Source organism: Rhinolophus hipposideros (assembly GCF_964194185.1).
Source record: "Rhinolophus hipposideros genome assembly, chromosome: 8".
NCBI classification, from domain to species: Eukaryota; Metazoa; Chordata; class Mammalia; order Chiroptera; family Rhinolophidae; genus Rhinolophus; species Rhinolophus hipposideros.
The window spans coordinates 84,862,844-84,884,606 of record NC_138054.1 but is presented as its reverse complement, the minus strand read 5'-3'; the positions used below and the strand labels follow the sequence as shown (position 1 = coordinate 84,884,606).

General features: G+C 56.9%; 1 protein-coding gene and 1 pseudogene across 3 annotated transcripts; both read right to left on the bottom strand.

Moving 5' to 3' along the window:
• Positions 1-339: 339 nt before the first annotated feature.
• ARHGEF19 (Rho guanine nucleotide exchange factor 19) lies at positions 340-10,892 on the bottom strand. 2 transcript variants are annotated; one of them, XM_081057330.1, is made up of 15 exons: positions 9,839-10,892; positions 9,153-9,434; positions 8,875-8,983; positions 8,720-8,796; positions 8,142-8,404; positions 7,215-7,375; positions 6,956-7,108; positions 6,588-6,717; positions 6,366-6,440; positions 6,105-6,194; positions 5,770-5,930; positions 3,639-3,797; positions 3,242-3,321; positions 1,536-1,640; positions 340-1,141 (listed from the first exon to the last, which is right to left on the bottom strand). In XM_081057330.1, the coding sequence occupies exons 1-15, from the start codon at positions 10,251-10,253 to the stop codon at positions 984-986; spliced, it is 2,418 nt and encodes an 805-aa protein (XP_080913456.1). In that variant the 5' UTR covers positions 10,254-10,892; the 3' UTR covers positions 340-983. The 2 variants fall into 2 exon arrangements, with proteins under 2 accessions (XP_080913456.1, XP_080913457.1); XM_081057331.1 differs by having other exon boundaries at positions 344-1,141; positions 3,242-3,318.
• Positions 10,893-15,514: 4,622 nt separating this feature from the next.
• LOC308501555 (anoctamin-7-like) lies at positions 15,515-21,599 on the bottom strand (annotated as a pseudogene). Its single transcript has 10 exons — positions 21,484-21,599; positions 20,902-20,994; positions 20,241-20,298; positions 19,788-19,970; positions 19,467-19,525; positions 19,150-19,347; positions 18,139-18,465; positions 17,778-17,887; positions 16,500-16,582; positions 15,515-15,934 (listed from the first exon to the last, which is right to left on the bottom strand). The product of its transcript is annotated as an anoctamin-7-like (transcript).
• Positions 21,600-21,763: the final 164 nt, after the last annotated feature.

Here is a 21,763-nt window from a genome sequence, read left to right as displayed (position 1 = left end):
ATCCCATGCCCAAATGCAATCCCATGCATCCTTATAAGAGAGGCAGAGGAAGATGTGACAGACACTCAGAGAAGAAGGCAATGTGACCACGGAGGCAGAGACTGGAGTGAGGCACCTGCCAACCAAGAAATGCAGCAGCATACATAAGCTGGAAGGAACAATTCTCCCCTAGAGCACATCTCCACTACAGATGGAACACGGACCTCTGCATGCCTGGATGTGGGCCCAGTGAGACTGATTTCAGACTTCTTGCCTCCAGAACTATAAGAGAATAAATTTCTGATGTTTCAAGTCACCTAGTTTGTCATAATTTGTTATAGAAACTATAAGGAACAAATACAAGAACGAATAAATTCTCTTTAATATTTAAGCCTATTTGAATTTGCTATTTTGTGAATTGCAACCCAAAGAAGTCTAACTGATACAACAGTTCCTCTCCCATGAAGAGGTGAAATCTACAGAAGGGCAAATCCCCAGTGGGGGGCAGCCAGAGACCCTCCTGATCTCTGGCCGGGGAAATGGGGCTCAGGTAGGGTCAGCATCAGATGGCTCAGACTCCAAGCAAAGGCATTATGGGAGTTTATTTACAGACAAGTCACAACAATCAGGGCCCACACCGGCTCTGGCCAGAAGACCCCAAGTACATATAGGTCCCAGTATCCATTAATATCAGAGCTTTTCCCAGCCAGGCCCCTGCTGGAGGGACAAAGAGTCAGGCAGGGTCAAGGGCATGGAAAGGAGAGGGCCCCACTCATTGTCAGATATCAGAGGTCACCTGTTGTGGCCCCCATGCCAGAGGAAGAAACCGCCCTTGGCCCTGAAGAGTGGACACTGAGGAGCATGAGGACAGGCTGTATTCTCGAGGCCTGGCCACAGAGCAGAAGTCCCCGTAGCAGCGGCATGGGGCATGGAGACACTGCAGGGCCCCTCCAGACCTGTCCGGGAGCCGGGCCTGACCTGGTGTCCTATTCCATGGCTGCCCATCAGGCAGGAGGCTCCCCCAGTTTGCTGGTGGCACTCGTGATCCGTTTATTCTCTCGGAGGTTTCGAAGGCGGGCACTGAGGCTGCTGATCTCTTCCACGTAGGCATGGGGAACCCACCCCTTCTCACCATCTGCCAGGCGGACCCCCTCCAGCCAGCCTGGGGGCACACAGGCCAGGAGCAGCATCAGTGGCAGCAGAGGGACACCCGGGCCAGGTATGCGAGGGGACACAGGCCCTGCACACCTCATCTGCACCCCTGGGGCCCAGGTGACATCATCTCAGCATCTCCCAGCTCCGGAAAGGACCCTGCCTCTAGCTGTGCTTGTTTTTCCTGACATCCTGGAAGAAGGGTATTTCCTACTCTCCCCTGTCAGTCATTCTCAATCCTACATTTTTACAATCCGGAAGTTCCTCCTCTTGTCTAACTTGATTCCTGTATGCTGTGGTTGGTCAACACTTGCATAACCTTCTCCTGTGAGGTCTTAGCCATCTAGCTACCTCCTGCCCACACAAGTCCCATCAGGAGCGCCTTCCCAGGAGGCCCCTCTCACCGTCACTGGTCCGGGTTCTCACTGCCAGGATGTCAGTCTTCTCCAAGGTCAGCTCGTCTGGCTGCAGTGCCTTGTATGTCCTAACACACTGAACCTGGGGGTGGTCTGACAGCCCAAAGGAGTCTGAGAGAGTCCCCAGGGCATGACGGGGCAGGCAGGGGGGCAGGGAGGGGCAGTAGGAGGAAGTAAGGGGGTGGGAAGGTGGCTGCTGCTTCTTTCCCTCGGCCCCTCCCCAGCCCACCATGGTCACTCTTCTCCTCTCTTACCCTAAACATAGCTCTAGGTGAATCCAGTCCCCCCGGCTTTGGTTACTGCTTCGGTGCCCAGGGCTCTCACCTCCCCAGTTCAATCCAACACCTTGCTCCTGACCTTGAGGCCAATGTACAACTGCCCCCAGACAACCGCCATGAAACAGTAATACCCCTTCATATGCCCCTTGGTGCTATCTGCTGCTCCCTCTAGTCTATCCTTCTCCACTGGGATCCAAGCCACATCACGCCCCATTTATAACCCTCCAGGGCTTCCTTCCTGTTCTTCTTAGAATGAAATCCAAAGTCCTCCTTGCAACCTACACAGCCTTGCATGGTCTGGCGTTGTCCCCCTGCTAACCTCCTCTCCTCCCCTCTTCTTCCTCTCTCCACTTCACCCATGAAGCTCAGCCACACTTGGTCACCCTGATGTTCTTTAAACACTCTATGCTCCCCTCTGCCTCAGGGCCTTTGCACTGGCTGTTCCTCCTTCCAGAAATGCTCTCCCCAGGTCTTTTCATGGCTGTCCCTCCTTATCCTTCAGGGACCTTCCCTGACCACCTCTTTGGAATAGGAAGCTCACTCCCAGCCTAAACGGGACTCTTAGCTCAAGCCAGAAAATCTGCTCCCATCCAGGCCCTCAATTCTCACTATCACACAAGGTGAGCTGGTAGCACTGGGGAAACCACAGGCTTTGGGGCGACGCCTGGTTTGAATCCCAGCTCTGCCACCTACTGGCTGTGTGACCTTGGGCAAGTTTCTTAACATTTCTGAGCCTCAGTTTTCTCAAATGAGAAATGAGTCCACCTAACAGAGCTGTTGTAAGGACTAAGTAGAATGATTGCATATATAAAGCATCTAACACTAGGCCTGACACATGGCGGGTACTAGCTCAGCCCTAACTCCCCTGCTCAAAAACCTTCAATAGCTACCTAGTACCCTTCGTCAAGGTCTTCTGTGATTGGGCTGCACCCTGGCTTACCCGTCTTATGCCACACCCAAAGGACAAGTCTCTGTGTCCACGGAGCACCTCCACCTGCCACCACCACCACCTCCCCACACGCCCTGGCCACTCTGGTTCCTGCCCTATTGCAAATGATACAAAGATAGAGACAGATCTGGGTTCTGTCCCAGCTCTGCCACTTGCTAGTTGGGTGAACTTGGACGAAACATTTTACCTCTCTGAATCTCTGCTTTCTAACTTGGAAAATGGGCTTCTGTGGGGATGAAATAGGAACATATAAAAAGCGTTGTCAACTCCTGTGTACATGGGGGTCGGCCTGTCTGTCCTATATGAATCCTGCCCATCCTTCAAAGCTATGCAGAGCTGGCCGGTTCATCTCTCTCTCCCTGGTAGCCCTGCTGGTCACATGGCACCCAGGATTGGAGGGAAGGAGCAATGAGGTACCCAGCCCAGGGGAGGTTGGCACAGAAGGGAGGAGGGTGGCAGGCTGCTACCTTTCCCCTCGCTGATGACCTCCTTGTCCTCCCGGCGGCTGGATGGGCACATGGCGGAGATCCATCGCTGCTTCTCACTTCTAGGGAGGGGAGGCTCAGTTATCACAACATGCAAACTGCAGTCTGCCAGGGCCAGGGTGGCAAAATGGCTGGGAGAAAGGGGCATGAAGTCCAGACCTAGAACCCAGGTCATGTCTTCCCCACCCCAAGGCTCACCTCCCAGTTCTTTCCAAGCCTGTGCTCCACCCAGTTCTGAGCTTAAGAACAGAGAGCAGGCCCAGAACTCCCCGGGTGCCAGCTCTGCCTGTGTCTTGCCCTATGCCACAATCTTAAAGCCAGAGAAAAAGGCCTGTGCCTGCCTGGGGGGTCCTCTCTCCCCATACCCAGGCCCACTCACTCCGTCCTGGCTCTCAGCAGGAACTGGTGCTTCGCATGCTGCCCGTGGAGGAGCTGAAGGAGGAACACGTGCCCAGGGATGCCCTGGGGCTTCAGGCTCAGGTCCTTCACCTGCAGCTCGGACATCTTGGCATGGACAAAGACAGCAAACTTCCCTAGCCTGCAGGGCCGGGAAGGCGAGGTCAGCCTGGCCTCGTGCTCAGGCTCCCAGCCCCCACCCTCAGGACCAGGCAAGTTCTGATTGAAGGCATGAGAAGGGGTCATTTGCCCCTCTGGCACTCTCCCCAAGGAAACTTGGCTGCGCAGGACACCGCCCCCCTGGCAGCCAGCAGTCCCCAAAAGGAGTTGGGAGCTGTGTTGCTGCCAGCTCACTGACAGGTGGGAGGTGAGAAGACCGTGTTGTCAACTTCTCTCTGAGCCTCTGACCTGAGCCCCGGTTCTAAAGAGCCAACTGGGCAGCAACCATGATAAGACCTCTGAACCATTTAGCACGTCACCATTGTCTGACTTGCTAAGTGGTCTAGAAGCTGAAATTTGTCTCTTGTTTGCCACTCTATTCCCACAATGTGGGTCCAATAAACACTTGCAGGAAGGATCGGTGAGTTGGAGGGGAAGTTGAACATGTTCCATAGGTCCTTTCATCCCAGTTCATCTAAAAAGAACTGTCTCCCACTCCAAACCAGATCCCTTCACTATTCCCCATTCCAGTGAAAGATCCCACCAAGTTCCTAAGAGGAAACTCAGTCGTCATTCTCCCTTCTCCCTCCACCTCCCCCAGCCCTACTCCCCACCAGCTATGTCCTATCTGTCAATCTCCTTATAGGCCCCAGAATTCACTTATCCCGAGCCCCCTACCTCTTCTGGACCATCTATTCTCACCTGGGCAATTGCAAGAACTTCCAGTATCTCCCCTTACAATCCATCCTCCAAATTGGTTAGGAGTAAAACCACGCCTCTGCTTAACACTTTATGCTCCCTACTGCCCTCAGAAAGTACAGCCTCCGTACCCTGACTTTCAACACCCCAACTTCCCTCTCCTGCCCTTCCCCTCTTCAAATCCAGCCTTCATCTCCCCCAAACACATTTTGCTCTTATACCTTCTGGTGACTTTGCTATATCCCCCCAAACTTCTCTACCTGGAAAACTCCTACTTATCCTTCAAAACCCAGCTCATATGCCTTTTCCTCTGTGATGCTTTACTGGTTCTCACCCAACACCAGGGTATGCTACAGTACCAGTGTACCCTTCCATCAAAACCCTGACCAGGAGGTTATGCATTTTCACAGGTCTGAGAACTCCTGTGAGCAGAGAACAAGTCCCATTCGTCTCTATATGCCCAGTACCCATCAGAGGGCCCACTACGGAACAGGGGCTCAGTGATGCTTTATTGAATGAATAAATAAATCAGGAACGAACTCTTTCCCTAGTATAAGATGTCCATCCTTCATCGCATCTAGCCTTAAGGCTTACCCCACTCAGGTAGTCCTCTCCCTCATCCCTCACTTATACTAATCACAGCCAAGACTGAGTGAGTGCTCACTATGTCCTAGGCACTGTGCTAAACTCTTCATGAATTATTATCACATGGACTCTCCCTACATGGTAGTCTCTCTTTTCTTTCCAGGTGGAAGACAGGATAGTACAGTGGTTAAGGGCCTGGGATGTGGCATGAGACAGACCTACTCTCCTCCTGGCTCCTGCATTTAGCAGTTACATGCTCTTCAGAATAACAAGGGCGCCTACCTCCCAGGGAGCTGTTTAGAGGACTAAGGGAATGATCCACATGGCACAGAACAGGCACTCAGTAAAGGTTATTTATTATCATTATGACTCAGGGCAGACTAGGACTCCAGCGCTACGCTCTTAATCCCTGCTCTAATTGGCTTTAGCTCAGAGAAGCTTCAAAGTCCTCTGCACACAGTCCAGCCATTGATTCTCAGGTCTGGAAGATGAACTTGCCTTGAATCTCCGCCCTTCCTGCAGGAGCCTCCTAGGCTCAGGCTGCCCTGGCAACACAGCCTGGCACAGGCTGGGATTCCCTGGCCCAGTGATGGACTGGTTGTAAGCCCACTGGTGGGGAAGAAGGGAGTCTAGCTCCAATCTATCTCCCCCTGCACCCTGCCCCGACTCACTCCTTCCGCCGGGAGAGCAGCAAGCAGTCATTAAAGAGGTGCAGGTACACCGCCTTGCTGGACAGCTTCAGCTTGGCGGGGGGCGCTGCAGGCAGTGGTGCCAGCTCCACCAGCTCCCCATGCCGCACCAGCCAGCGGGCCTGAGAGATCAGCGGGAAGATCTGAGAGGATGAAGGAGGCAAGGGAGAGGACAGGTCAGGCCCGAGGAAGCAGGGCAGAGAGCACAGGCCAGGGAGGGGGGGTGTGAGCAGTGATGCAGTGGACTGAAGACCCCAAGGAAGGAGGGGGCAAGAGCGCCTCTTTACGTGCCCATCCCGCCCGCTGCAGGCATGCACCTTGCCCTCGAAGTGGATCTTTTTGCTCAGGTGGATGAGCTCCTCCGTCCTCTTCATGGACTGCACACTGGCATTGCACTCTTGTACCAGCTGTGGAGGCCATGGGTGGGTCACCTGCAGCCCCCCAACCCTGGCTCCCAGAGCCCAGTCTCAGACTCCCCCCTGGGAACCAGAGGCTCTGAAGGCTGGGGCTCTTTTTGAGACCCAAGAGGTTCAGGGAGGCCCTCGGGAGCCAGACAGCCCGTGCCCTGCTAAGCTCACCTCCTTGAGAGCATTGAAGGCCTTGGTGGCCATGGCTTCGTCTTCAGAACCCTGTGCTGTCCGCTTCAGGATGTTCTGGAGGGCGAGGTGGGTGCAATGAGGCAGGCCATGACCTCCCCCTCTGACCCTGTCCACCTGTGGGTGCCCCCAGGGACTGTGGCAGGCAGGCACGTGGCATGTCCCTTGCCCAGCCCTCACTGCAGCCTGGTGCCCTCTAGGTACCTCCACCAGCATCTTGAGGCGGGTGATCCTCTGAAATGGCAGGATGAGGAAGGAGGTGAGGGGCAGACGTTGGCACACGGGAGACTCTTCCAGGCGAGCCAAGATGCTGGGGAACTTGGGGTTCTCCAGGCTGGAAAACAGGGAGAGGGCTGGGGTCACAGGTGGGCCTGAATTCCTGGGATCCATGACCCCAGGTCCTCTGTTGGTGCTACAGGTGACTTCTCAACACATCCTTCCTGCATCCTGGTCACAGAGCCCTTGTTCAGGGACCCCTCCCTCTCAGGCCACCCTTCCTCACTCAGTACTCTGCACTTACTCCAGCTTGAGACTCCCTCTAGCCTCCCCCCTTTCAAAGTCCCCAGCCCTACAGCAGGCGCTGGTAGGTGCGCTCCTGGTAAGCCTGGTTGGTGACGTAGGGCAGGTAGACGCGGCGGAAGGCCGGGCAGTGGTGCAACACAACGTCGCACACACTGAAGCGCAGGACATCAGCCTCCAGCCGCTGCTCCAGGTCCTGCAGGAACCTGAGGGGTGGGCGAGCGGTCAGAGCCAGAGTGAGACCCCAGACTTAGGAACCCGACCAATCGCAGGCTCAGACCCCCCCACCCGAAGGCCAGGCCATTCCCTCACCTCTCGCTGGTGCTCTTGACCTCGGGCAGTTTGGAAAACAGCCACTGCTTGTCCTGCGTCCCCAGACACTCGCTTAACTCAGCCGAGCCTAAGAAGTGACCCACGGCCACCGACAGGCTGTGGATGTATGAGGCCTCGGACGTGATCAGTTCAAACTTGGCCTGAGCAAGGGCGGACGCGGGTTGAACGGGCTGGGCCAGCCCACCCCGGATGCCCTCGCCTCCAATACCTTATTCCCCCCCCATTCTACCAAGCCCAGGACACCGCCTCTCTAGACATAGCCGCACCCGCGTCCCTGCCCCTCCACTAGCCTCACTCCCGATCTACTGCCTGGTGGGGTTCGGGACCCGCCTCCTGTCGCGCACAATCGTTCAAAACCTAACGGGGACCCTCGACGGAGCCCCTAACACCGCCCACGGAGCCCCGCCCTCCCACCGACCCCGCCCCTGCTCCTGGCCCCGCCCGGGCGCCAGGCAGTTTCGCAGCGGACGGCTCGGCTACTCCGGGGCGGGTACTCTCAGCGACCCCTCCTCCTCCGTCTCCGCCGCATTCCGCCCCGCCCCCGGCCCTGCGTCATCCGAGCCTCGCCCCGCTGGCCCCGCCCTGACCCCGCCCCTTCGCCCCGCCTCCCCGCGGGTCCCTGCTTGCAGCCAGCCCCGCCTTGTCGGGTCCTGGCATCCACCTTCTCATTAACGGTCCCATCGGCCCCATCCTCTTGGGCCCCGCGTTTCCCGCTGGCTCCCATGCCCACGTTCTGCAGTTTACAGTCCCGCGGGCCCGGTACCCCCGTGGCCCCGGGTCCCGGCGAGGTCCAGGGATCACGTGTTCCTGGCCCGCCCCTTCTGTTGCCCCACCCCCTCTGGGCCCAGGACCACCTCCCAAGACCAGTAGCCCGGCTGGACCGCCCCGCCCGGTCCCCGCGCGCACCTCCTGCAGTTTGCAGTCGCGCAGGCTCAGCGTGGCCAGGACGCCGCTGCCTCGCACATCGGGGATGTCCTGCCACAGCGAGAAGGTGGAGCCTCGCGCCGATCGCTGCGCCCGGAAGGAGCTGCTCGGGGAGAGGTTGGCGCGCGGCGGCCCGGGCCCCTCCTCCGCTGCCTCGGCCTCGTCCCCAGGGCCCTCCTCCTCGCGCTGCTGCCGCCGCAGTTCGCGGGCGCTGGCCACGTCGCTGTATTCCTGGTAGAGGACGGCTGGGCGGGGAGAGGGCCGGGGGGAGGGGCTGTGGGGCACCCGTCCGCTGCCCGGCTCCTCCCTGACTCCTCCAAGAGCCCGCCTCAACAGGCCTTTCGCCGGTTCAGGTAGCAGGACACTGAATTCATTCATTCATTCATTCACTCACTCTCATTTCATCAACACTGCTTGAGCACCAAGTGTGGGCAAGCCTCTGTGCTGCACACTGAGAACCTAGCTCTCTCTCTCTCTTGTCACACAGGATCCCTACTTCTCAACTCTCAAAACCCGAGTTACCCAGTTTCCCCAAACCCCCAGGCCCTCCTCCCACGTACAGTTAAGGAGGAACCGTGACTGGCGTCTCTCGCTGTCACCCCTGGAACCCAGAGCTGACTCTTCCTGCGAGTCCAGCCTAGGAAAGAGAGAACGTCAGGGCTCTTCTTTGCCTGCACCTCTGCCTCAGGCCTGATCCCAGAGTGGGAGGTCGTACCTGGACTCAGACCAGCTGCCGTGGCCCCCGCTTGGGTCAACAGGGGCTGCCATCGCCACACCATCCACCCTCATCTCCACACTGCGCGACTCCCTTCCAGATGTTTTCCCTGGAGAGGGCAAGAGCTGAGAGTGGGTGGTCCCAAGAGTGGCCCTGGCCACCAAGGCACCACACTCCAGCTGACCAGCACCCAGTCTCAGGTGTCCAGTGAGTTGACCTTGCCCCACCCCACATCTGTTTCATGGGTTGCTTTTCAGGCCAACGGGAGGAACTGGTACCTTCCCGGGCTGCTCCAGTGCCCGAGCCAGGGGTTAGCGCCCTGGCTGCCGAATTCCGCCCCAGGCGCAGGGAGGAGTGCAGCCGGGTCATCAGCTCAGAGGCTGAGAAGCGCCTCCGCTCAGGCCCCTCAAGGCCCACTCGGGTGGGCCCAGACAGCTCCAGCGGCCTCGGCTCCTCTGTGTTCAGGGTCTGCTCTGCCATCTGGCCAGGCTCGAGGAAGACCGCTTGGGGCTCGGGGCTGCCAGGGGCCTCTTCACGCTGGTACACCCGCATCTTGCGCCCTGCAGGGAGGTGGGGTGAAAGCACAGGCTGGCATCCACTGGGGTCTCTCCCCACCTCATCTCTGCTGCTGTCCCATGGCCCTGAGCATCTGGGTGATGCGCCCAAGTGAAAGGGCAATGTTTTTGCTGAGATCTGGTCCCCAGGAAATGGGATCAGCAAGAGTAGAGAGAGTACACGCCTGCCCGCAGGGTGGGCAGAGGGCCAGAGAGCCTGGACCGCCACTCGCTACCTGTGTAACCTCCGACAAGTCGCTTGTCTTCCCTGAGCTCCAGTTCCCTCTCACTAAAATCTACCACTTGATCTGCCTGTTTGGGGAACTCTGGGGCCTAAGAGTCCTAAATAGCCACCGACCTCTCCCCTATCTGCCCCACAGGGCCACCACCCCTCATCCAGAGTAACTCACACGCTGACTTCTTCTCTGAGCCATGGCTGGCCCGGCGCTGCGGCTGTGGGTGCTGGGGATTCCAGGGTCCTTCCAGAGCTGGGGGCTGGGCACTAGGACAGTGTGGCCAGCTGCCAGCCCTGCTGGGCCGCATCCCTCCACTGGTGGAGATCTCGTTGTCTGGCACTCCTGGGGATGGGGGCCATAGCAGCCCTTGGAGAGGAGCAGGGGTCCCCAGGGACCAGCGGCTGCCAGGAACCTGCAGCTCCTCTGGGGTGACAGGGAAGAGATCCAGACACACAGGGCTTGGGGGCTGCAGGGTGGGCAACTCCGCAAAGGACAGACTCTCCTGCTGGCACACAGCTACTGGGTGGCGGGCAGTGCTAGCTGGCCCGGCCAGGTGGGGCTGGAGGGAGGCAGGTGGCCCACAGTCCATTCCTCCTTTGCTCTGCCGCTCACCTGGGCCTGCAGAGGAGAAGGTATCAGAGCCAGACACAGGACAGCAGGGCTGCCCAGGAAGGCACCATGTCCTGGAGGCCTGGACAAACCCTTGTGTGTAGACATGTGTACACACATATGTACCAGCGCACTTACACACCTAATTATACAGGAATAGCTAATACTTCGCACTTAATGAATGATAGGCCAAGTGCTTTATACATTTTAACTCATTGAATCCTCATAACAACCCTGAGTCGATGCTATTATCATTCCCATCTTACAGGTGAGGAAAGCGAGGTGCAAATGCTATTTGGGGAATGATGAAGCCCGGGCAGTCTAGTGCCTGAGTGTGCGCTTTGCACCACCTGGTACGTTTTCTAACTCTCATTGACATGAGCAGAAGTGGCTACACACACTGTCACGCAAGTCTATGGATGTCCCGTGCACATCCACGCACACTCTCCCCCAAGTACACACACTGACACGCGTACTTTCACAGATACACTCAGACATTCCAAATTCACACACTCCCACATTCACACACACTTTTGTACATAACTACATATTTTCACACACACGCTGACCCATCAGATATTTACATATCCACTCAAGCTTTCTCAACACTCCAGTTCCACTCACACTCACACACCAGGATGCACACACACATACACACACAGGCCCACAAGTCCTGGCTTTGCTGTTACCCAAGCTCCTCTCCCATGCCCAGAGTTGCAGGCTTCAGCGCTGAGTGGTGCCCACACCCATGCCAAGCTGGCTGGGAGGGTCACAGACTGGCAGGCGCGCCACTACGCAGATCAGGCTGGGCCCTCCCAGGAGAAGGGCAGGGAGGCGTCCCAGCCCCCAAGCTTAGGGCGAGGGAGAGTGTCTTCCCTACCCCAGCTCCCAGCCCCGGGATCAGGCCAGGCTGAACGGGTCTTGTCTGGGCAGGAAGTCAACCCAGGAAGGCTGTGGGAGCCTCAGGACAGGCCTGATGATTGATCCAGGGGTCCAAGCCCCCACAGCCCTTGCCCTGTGGCCCTCCGCTGCTGCCCTCCTGCAGCCCCTCACCTCTCCAGCTGAGGCCCGCTGCTGATGTTCAGCTGCTCCGGCAGGGGAAGCCCTCTCTGCCCAGCTGGCTGGGGGAGATCCCACCCAGACAAAGAGTTTGATTCATCAAACCCTGTGGTGAGGCAAGCGGGAGGGAGGGAGGGAGCAGGCAGCGGCTGGGCGGGGGCCTACCCTAGCCTGGCCTCATTGTGGGCAGGCGGGGCAGCAAGGACCCCCCCACACACCAGAGGCCCCTCAGGCCAAAGGGGCAGTGCCCAGCCTGGCAGGGCCAGAAGACCCAGGAGACAGAGACTGAGATAGACCTAGAGAACAGGGACCCTTTAGACAGCAACTCAGAAACTGAGACCCAAAACACTGAAAACCAGAAATCACGGACTCTGAGACATTCAGGGATCCAGCGATGGAGACAGACACTGAAAATTTCAGGCGGACTAGATACTCAGAGACAGATGTGAAGCCCAGAAAACACCAGGGAGACAGATGGATGAATGTTTCATGCCCCGCAGGGTTGCCAGACCAGTGGGGGAGCCAAAACAAAAACAGTTACAATTCAGGTTGGCAAGAGTAGAGCCAGAAGAACCATCAGAGTAGGATGCTGGGCTCCACTCAACCCTAGCATTCCAGGAAGGCTTCCTGGAGGAAGTAATAGCTAACCGTTCTGGCTGAAATACCCAGGGACCCAGTGCACATACATAGGGAGAAAGCCTTGGCCTTAAAGAAGCAGTGACAGCGTCAGTGACTCTGGAAGAGAGTGAGGGAAGAGAGGACCCAGTGGGGACAGCTGGCTCTGACTGGGCCCCACTCTCTCTGCATAACCCCTCAACTCTTCCCCTGTTCTCTTCATCCCCTGCCTTGGTATGGGTTGGGGTGGGGGCCGTCCTAACGGACAGTTGCCACTTTAGCTTGTATCTTAAGCCTCTGTCCATCTAAGCAAGTCTCTCAGTTTTCTCATCTGGCAAATAAAGTAGTCCTGTCAACTTCGAAATGCTAATATGAAAATTAAGGATTACACATGTAGCACATAGTGGGAACTTTGTCATTGATTGTCATTCTTCTGATTATGATTAGTCTGTCTCCAGTCAAGGGGATGGCTTGCCATCACACAGATGGGAAAACTGAGGCAGGGAGTGTGAGACACACCCTCTTTCTAGGAGCATGTGGCAGGAGACATGGGACCACTGCCCACCAGAAAGGTCTCTTTCTCTCCAGGAACCATAAGTCCTCAACACAGAAGTCCCACTTGCTTCTGTAGGCACACAGGTGCGTGAATACATACATTCCCCTGCTCCCTTATATTCTGAAAGATTCTCTCCACTTGGGTTCTGGAAGCCCCTGGAGGGCAGGAAGAAGCCTCCCCCCCATCCCCCACCCCTTCAGTTGCAGAAATAACTGAGGGGGGGTGGGGGGAAGATGGAGTCTTGGGGCAGGAATACCCCCCTCCTAAAGCCTCAAAGAAGAAAGCTGGGTGAATGTTGGGTGGTGGTGGTAGAAAGCATTTTGGGGAGATGGGGTCAGAGGCAGGTCCCTGGAGAGGGAAGCCAGGAGTGAGTCAGCCTCCACCTCTGTCCAGGCTGAGGGGTGATGGGAATGACCCATCTACCTGGGCTGCTTGCCCTCCGGCTTTCCAGGGATGTGACCCACTGACCCTCAATGCTGGGGACCGAAGAGGGACCGAGTTGTGTTCATATTGTGTGTAGCTCATCTCTGCTAGGAAAATAAGTAAAAAATCTCAGGAAGAGAACTGGCCTAGGTAGCGGGGACATTAGCTACCCAAGACATGACCACAGGATACTTGAGCACCCACTAGGCAAGACATTCTGGAACCTATCGGGGAAATCCCCTGCCAAGATTCAAAGTCCATGTGACACGGACCAGCTGTGTGGCCTTCAGCCCTGGGCTTCAGTGTCCCCATCTGTAAAGTAGCCCCTAAGGCCCCTTCTGGCTGCCCTTTCTAGGAAACCTGTGTCATCATGAGTGTCTCTGCAGGTTGAGAAGGATGGGGAGAGGCCAAAGGTCCCATCCAGTGGGCACTGCTAATCACAGGGACAGTGGGAACACTTGGCAAGGCTGGCAGAGACGGTCCCTGGACACCACCATGGTCCAGGGAAAGCATCTCTGGCTTCCTGTGCCTAGCTTTTCCCTGCCCCCTCCCTGGTGCCCCTTGTCCTGCTGCCCAGAGGAGTAGGGACCCTGCCAGGGACCCCCAGCCCCTTAAGGAGCAAAGGCAAGAGGAAGGTCACGGCTGGAAAGGGGATCAGAGCCAAGCACGCTGTGGAGCCACAGGAGGCCGTGAGTGGGGACCAGGATCAGAGGCCAGTCAGGAAGCACAAAGGACTCACTTGGGAAGACTGGCGGGAGGAGGATGGGGCTGCTGGCAGCCAGGTGGGGCCCTACCTCAGCCAGGGAGCTCCGTCCAGCCTCCAGCACGGTCCAGGGCTCCAGGCCACCCTGGGGGCTCTGGGGTTGCAGCCAGGTCCTCAGGGGGCGATGTCAGCATGGCCCCTGAGCCCGGCAATGCAAGCTCCTGGGTATTGTGTGGGGCAGGGAGGGGGGAGGTGAAGGCGGAGGGAACCTCGCAGGCGGGCAGGCGGTTGTCTCAACGTGCCTGCACCCCGCCCCCCTTCCCCAGAACCGGTTTGGCCAGTCTGGGGTACAAGAGGGGGGCTGGAACAATGGGAGTCCTATGCCCAGGAGAGGCTCTGAAGGACCCCAGACTGACGTCCTAAAGACAGGCAGGCACTGCTTTTCCTCCTAGGAGACAGGTCACCCCTCTTCTAGAGCTTCCCAAGTGTGAGATGTACTCAGGAGGCTCCTTGGGGCTGAGGAGCATCCTGGGAGGACCACAGAGAACTTCTTAAGCCTTGGACTCCTCAGAGACCTGACACCTCCTCAGTGTGCTGACCCTCTCTGAGCTGGCTGCAGCATCCACAAAATGGGCACACTCATCTCTATGACTGGAAGATGGCAGTCCTGAAAGGTGATGATCTGGCATCATCCTGGCTGACCGTTCCAGCATCACTGCTCCTCATGAATGACCCATCCTCCCCTACCACCTAGAATGACACACCTCACCGTCTCCAATGGCCTCCTCCACCAGGAAGTCTTCCCAGACTCTAGTCCACACCAAATGAGCCCTCAGTAAACCAAATAGCCCAAGTAGAACCAGCCTCGGGTAAGGAGGGCCTACTCTGTGCCCGCCAGGCAATCTTCCCAAGCTTGTGAAAAGGGAAGCTGTTTCTCCCTAATACTACCTGCCATGTATCTGAGCACTTGGTAATTGTCAGGCACTTAGTATTAACAGGAATATGTACAAAAACACTAATACTTCTGTTGCTAATAAGTCACTATGTGCCAGGCATGGTTCTTGATACTGTTACTGCTCCCACTTGTCAGAAGAGGACACGAGACCGTACCGTTGTCAGGGGCATTATCCCATTTAAATCTCTCATCAGCTCTATAAAGTCCCTATCTTACAGATGATGAATTTGAGGTTCCAGGGATTAAATGACTAGCTCAAGGTCACACAGCTAATAAGAGTCAGAACGAATGTTCAAATCCACATCTGTCTGACTCCATCACCAACCTGGGTCCTTAACCACTACCCTGTACTGCCTCACCAGGCTTTGGGGAGGACCTGGTGAGAAGTGTGTGAGAAACCCTTTGGGAGGGGTCTCAGCTGCCCAAATTAACTCCTTTTATTATTATTCATACACTGCAGGCCTTGATGAACACATAGGAAAGGGGGTCCAGGGCCCAGACCCCAATGAACTCTCCCCCTACCAACTGGTGACCATTCAATTCAAAGTAATTGGGTCAGTCCATAGCCTCTTATCCCCTTCGGCACCTCAGAGCATCCTCACATAATGAGAAGACACTGCACACGGTGGGTGGGGACCAGGTGTCCGTGGAGAGGTGGCAAGGGGGGAGCAGAGAGAGATTTATTGTCAACATTGCACTTAGGGCAAGAGACGAGGAACATGGGGAGGGAGGCAGCGCAGGACTGGGGCTCTTCAGAGAACTCTAACCCTCTCATCCCGGCTCCAGGTGGACCTTGGAGACGCTGGCCAAGGTACTGCCTAGACCTAGCCGGAAGCAGAGGACCACAATCGAAGGAGCATCCTAGGAGACCTAAGGTCCTGGAAGGGCAGTCCCGCCTCACTTGCGCCTGGGCTCCGGACACAGCGTCTCTGCTGCAGTGGACAGAAAGCACGACTTGGTCAGGCTGAGCTCGCTGGCCCTCCAGAGTAGACTCGAGCAGAGATGTTTAAAAGGGGGCGGGGCGTGGGCGGAGTTTGGTGAAAGGCGGGGCCAGGAGATAATTATAGGTAATCCGACCAAATCCTGCCTCTTGGGAGAGAGCAAACCAGTGGGCGGGGCCAAAGCAGAGGGCGGAGAAAGAAAGCTGAACTAAGGCCTGGAAGCCGGCAGAGGGGGCGTGGTCAGCGGGGTAGGACCAGGGTCAGCAGGTCCCGCTGACCGAAAGCTGCGCCTCCCGATTGTGCGTCAGAGCCAACTTGGCCAGGTAGCGCTCACGCTTTACCCTGATAGCCAGGGTGGCTGGCGCATGGGCACAAGCCAGGCTCTGAGGTGCAGGAAGAACACCGCGTGCTGGGGAGAAGGGTGGCCAAGGGGAGAATGACCGCCTTAGCAAACTTAATTTACGGAGCACCTACTAAGGGCAAGGCACTATTGAGAGCATTTTGAGTATTCATTGAATCCTCACAATTCTAGGAGGTGAATATAATGACTACTCCTGTTTTACAGGTGAAGAAACCGAAGCCTAAACAAGTTGGCATTTGTCTAAAGACACACAGGCGTCTTTCCACACCTCTAAGGCTGGGGAGCCTGTATTCTAATTCGAACCCCTTAATACTGGGGATCCTGTTAGAGGTAGGGCTTGAGAAAGAGGATCTTGAGCAAAGCTGGAGGAAAATGCTTCCTCTCCTTCCTCCGGGTCTATGGCCAAGAGCTATGTAGTAGTAGTAGGTAGTAGTAATATTAAATCATTGAGCACCTACGAAGTGCTAGGCACCCAGCAAGTGCTTGACATTGAGTCTTCCTAACGATCCTATGGAGTAGAACCTATTCTGTAATATATCCCCATTTACACCAGTCGGCCACAGAATCTGAACTTGAACCCAGGTTTGTCCAACGGACAGATGGTTGAGCTTACCCGGAAGGCAATGAAGACCAGACGCAGAGCCAGCAGCTTCCAGTTGAAGAGAACAAGGTTCCCCTGCACGAAAAGCCTTGTACCTGGGTTGTGGAGGGCAGAGGCGCGGTAACCCCACAAAGCTCTCAACTCCCCGAGGGACATTCCCAGCCCTCCTCGCTAGAGCCTGGCCCTGCCCCTTCAGCAAGTGCTACCAGCCAGCTCTGCCCCCAACCTCAGCTTCCAGCCCTCCCGGCTGAGGTGGCAGTCACTGGGGCCAAGCTTTGGTTGGCAGACACGCACCTCACTCAGGGCTTAGGGGTTACATGGGGTGGCCCCACCTCCCTGCCAGAGCATGGAGCTGGCCCCCTGCTCCTTGGAGGCCCCACAGACAGATCCTGCCCCTACTAGGGAACGATCCCCACCTACCAAGAGCCACCCCGGAGTATTCATGTCCTCATTCTGAATGCCAAGCAGAATGCAGTACTGACCAGGGCGTCGCACAAACCCATGGGCCACTGCATCATTGGGCAATGTGCCCTCCCACTCTGGGACCAGGCTGCAGCTAAATTCCATGCTGAGGGGATCCCTCTCCCCACTATGCTCCTGACCTGCTGGACTTCCACCCACTGAGAGTGAACACTGGAGCCGGGTCCCCCCAACCCCCACCACCCAGGTCCCAACAGACCCAGAGGGCTATGTGTTCCAAGAGGCCTTTGGGACCATGGCCCATATCTACTGCTCAACCCATGAGAAGCCAATGGCGTATTTCTGGCCCAGGAAGAGGGGGTCATGCTGCTAGGCGTGGGGGGGCAAGTTCTTTTGGTGATTCTCCCTCCCACTCCTTCCAAATGACAGTGGCAATTACAGTCATACCACCTCCTGGGAGCCTAGCCCTTTAAGACTCCTAACTAGTCCTCATTAAAAACTGGAAGCTCCCTGAGGGAATAACCAACTCTTGTTTCTTTCTGTGTCCCCAGTATCCAGTCCAAGGTGCTCAACGAAAGGCCACCACAAAGATGGCCATGACCTCAAACTGCAGCACTGGGAGGTGGGGGAGTCAGGCCTATGCCACCCAAGGAGGAATGAGTAAATGAAGGCAAGTGTTAGAGTTTCACATCTACCCAATGAGGGGTTGATACGTGACAGAGAAAACTAAAGCCCAGGGAAATCAAGGACCAGCTTTAAGGTCAACAGCAAGACCTTGGTAGAGACAAATCTGGAGGTTCAAGGATGCTGCTGCTTTTATGGGCCACTTCCTTGGGGGGCAACAGCCTCAGAGGGTGGGGGGGTCCTCACTTGCCTTTCAAGAATGTCACATAGAAGGGAGAGGAGTAGAAACTGACAAACTGGAAGATGAAACCTGAAAGTGAGGGCATCTTCATGGACGGTCTGGTTTCTGTGCATGTCTGGGCAAAGCGCAGAGCTGGTCAGAGTTCTGTTGGGTGCCAGGGGGCAGGTATAGCCCATTGGGTCAGTCCATATGCTCTGTCCCCAACCCACCTTCCCCTAATGCCAACCGTTCACTTGAGGATGGCTGAGCAGTCCGGTGACACCAAGGCTGGAGCTGCAGGTTATGAGGTGCAGGTAGCCCATGCCGCAAGACTCCCAGTTCCCAACTGACACCAGGGCATCCCTGTGAATCCCTGGCCTCACTCACCCCACTTGGTGAGCTGCTCAGCCAGGGAGGTATAGACCTGGCCCAAAAGGGGGTCAGCCCCAGGTTGAGCACCCTGCTGCTGCTGTTAACAATGTTGCCAGTCAAGGCAGAGTGACAGCTTTCACCTGGAGCCAAGCCACGTGGAGCGCTGCGAGGACTGAGGATCCCCACATTGGGCCTGGAGCTGGGAACCGTGCTCTCACCCCCCATGGTCCCAAAGGACACTCCTTGGGTCATGAGCATTGGGCTGCCTGCAGGGAACATTGCAACGCTGACAATGCTGTAGTAAACGATGACAGACACCAGGAAAATCACCACCATGCAGAGCTGGGGGCCAGCAGGAAAGGCTGTCAGAGCTGGAGGTCAGGCCACCAAGGTCCCAGCACCCCTGGAAGGGACACTCTTTCCAGAGCAAGGGCCTAAAGCCCCCTCACCATGATGAGGATGGCTGCAGAGCCAGTGAGTAGGCAGGAACGCTCAAGGGACCAGGCTCAAGGGATCACACGGCCCTGTAGGCTTCTGTGAGGGGCTTGAATGGTTTTCCATGTGTCCCACGAGAGCCCACTGGACGGCTTTCGAGTAGGATAATGCAGGATGCGGTTTGCATTTCCAGGATTGCCCTGGCAGCTGAGAATGGATTAAGCGGGGCACACATAGGAGCAGGGAGGCCTGTTGGGAGGCTACTGCAGGGATCCAGGTGAGAAAGAATACTGGCTCGGATGGGGCAGAGGGTGTGGGGTGGCAGTGGAGATGAAAAGAAGCAAACAGATGCAGGATCAATGAGTAGACGTTTGGATGGATAGCTGGGTGGCTGGATGGGTAGGCGAGCGGATGCTTCTCCCCTACTTCCTTGTTCAAAGCAGGGTTTCTCTTTGAGACAAAGGCTCCCAATGTTTAACATCATCCTGACATCAGGAGAGGGTGGAAAAGTAACCCAGGAAAAGTGTGGGAAGCAGCTAGATTTGGATCCTGGCACGTTGGACTCATACGTCTCAGCTCTTCCCAGCATGCCTGTGGCCTCGGGGAACGCTGGGAAGCAGAGTTGTGGGTCTGGAGGTTGGGCATCACTGCAGTCCTGAAAGTCACTGCAGTCCCAGTGTGGGCCGAGGGGCCGCTCTTGCAATTCCAGAGTTCCAGGAAGGCCATGGCCCAGAAGGACATAAAGATGCTGAAGAACACAGTTCCTGGGTGGTCACATAGGTAGCTCGGGTGCGAGGGAGGGAGAGGACACGCTGTAGGGCAAGGCCCAGCACTGCCTCCCCAGCAGCCAAGCCCGGGTGCCGGGTCCCAAACACCTACCCATTCCCTTGCTTTCATGCCTGGCTCACCTTGGCCATGGGGCACATCTCAGAAAGAGTCCATGTGGCACAGGAATCCCAGAGTGTTCACATGAGGTAGGCACCCCTGCTGGTAGTTCTCCATCCTCTGAGGGTCTATTATCAACCAGCCAGCTGACCCAGCCTACCGAACCCACCCTCTGACACTGCACCCCCCAACCACTCATGCTGGTATGTTGCTGCCCATGTTGACTAAGCCAGAGATAAAGACCAGGTTGCTCTCCAGGGCAGCAGGCAGCAGCCAGGCTGTGTAGCAGCAGGCAGGGGTGATACAATGCGGTCTCCATCTCTGTACTCTACTCCAGGCCCCACCCTCAGCACCAGACTCCCCTAAGCAGGCAAAATAGATGACTACCTTCTCCCCAAAGTACTCTTGTATGTGACCCAGGGACAATACTTGTTGCAGCACCCCCAGTGGGCCCTGTATGAGTATAGCAACTGGCAAGGGTTGAGGTCTGCACCAGGCACCTGGTAGGAGGGCAGCCTAAAGGGGCTCTAGGGAACAAAAGGAGGGAGGGATGCAGGGAAGTCCCAGGATTCTCGCCGGATGCCCTGACAGTGGAAGAACGCTGAGCTTGTGTTATCTCTGCCTCATGCAGTGAGAAGGCGTTAGTGTCCACCAGCGGGCCAGCAATGCCCACCTCTGCACGGTTCTGCTTCCCAAAGACTGTGGCGGGCCAGGATCTCTGCCACTGCCAGGGAGAATCAGGGTCAGCTCCACCCACTTAAGGTCCCAGATGGGCACTCCCCAGGCTATTGTCTCACCATTCGGTGCCTCTGCGTGTTGTAAAAGTAGGAGTCGTGGGAATCGTTGCCCAGGAGTCTACACAGAGCAGGGGGCAGAAGCTGACGCTCTGCCCAGTCTCAGGGCTGACACAATGGAGTTCAGCGTCTCTAGGCTGAGGACAGAGGAACATGGGCCAGCTGCTAAAACCGGAGAGCCCATTTACCCACAAAGTTCGGCCTGGGCTGGGTGTATTGCGGCCAGGTAAGCATCTGCGGGGGATTGAACAGGTGGGAATTGGGGACCGGGAACCGCTAGGACACGGCTTGGACGCCGGCCTCCAGAAAGGACAGGCAGGAGATTTAAAGTAGGTTCAGGCAGGAGTTGCCTTCCAGACAAACCAACGACCAGCAAATGAGCCTCGATGGGACTAAGTCTGAAGTTGGCGCCCCGCCCCTGTGTGAAGGCCCTGCCCATTCTGAGGTCTCACCCGCCTCGCTCGTCTGCTGGGAGCAGCGGAAGGAGCCCAGGTAGAAGTCCAGCGGCTTGTTAGGAGGATGTTAGTGCAGAGGGGTTGCACAGGCAAGCGCCCCGCGAAGGAGTCCGTGTTGGGTCCGGCCTGGGGGACATGCGCAGGGCCACCAATACCTGGGAAGATTCCACCCCCAAGATGACCTTGCCCGGGGCCACACTTGTTCCCACCTGCAGCGGGGGCGCAGGCTCAGTTCCTCCGCGTAGAACACGAGCAACTCCCAGGGGCGCTCAGTTTGGCCAGTGTTCGGTGGGACCGCGCTCCTGGGGGGCCGGGACTCCGGGTAGAGGGGGGCAGAGCCCGGAGCCCCTCCCTTGGCGATCCCGGCCAGGCGTGACAGATCCCGTTCCACGCGGGTCTTTGCTGCCTTCAAAAGTGCTTTGACACGCGTTTCCCCGTTTACATTTCAAACCAGGAGAGAGAACTAGCACCCCCACATTACAAACGTCGCGGTAGATTCTGAGTAGGCCGGGCTCATATAGTAACGGCTGCTGTTTCCCGTGTATTGGGCACCTCCCATGTGCCAGGCCTTGGGCTGAGCGCTTTACACACTTCGCCCATTTGATCACGACAGCCCCGCTCTGGGGCTCACAGTACCATAAAGTCCATGTTACCGAGGAGGTGCCGAAACCGCTGGCGCAGGTCAGAGCCTATTAGGGGAGTCTCGGGGATGGAGCCCACGCAGCCCGCCTCTGCAGTGCTCACCTCCACGAGGAGCAGCCTGGCCACACGCAGGTTCCACAGGAACTTACCGCAAGCGCAGCTGCAGGAGTCGCTGCCGCTCCACCCGCCACGGGTGCGAAGTCTGTCCCATTGCAGGGGCGGAAGAGCAGTTAGGAACAGTCTGCCCCACCTTGTCCACATTCATCCTGAGTGGGGAGTGGAGGTATGTGTGTGCTGTACTAAAGCCAAAATTAAAGGAAGTAGGGGCGCGTGGGGATGAGTGGGGGGTATTTGCCTTTGAGACTTTATGGTGTAATTTCTGACACCAAAACTGGAAAAGACAACTCCCTGACTTCCTGGTGGCCTTTG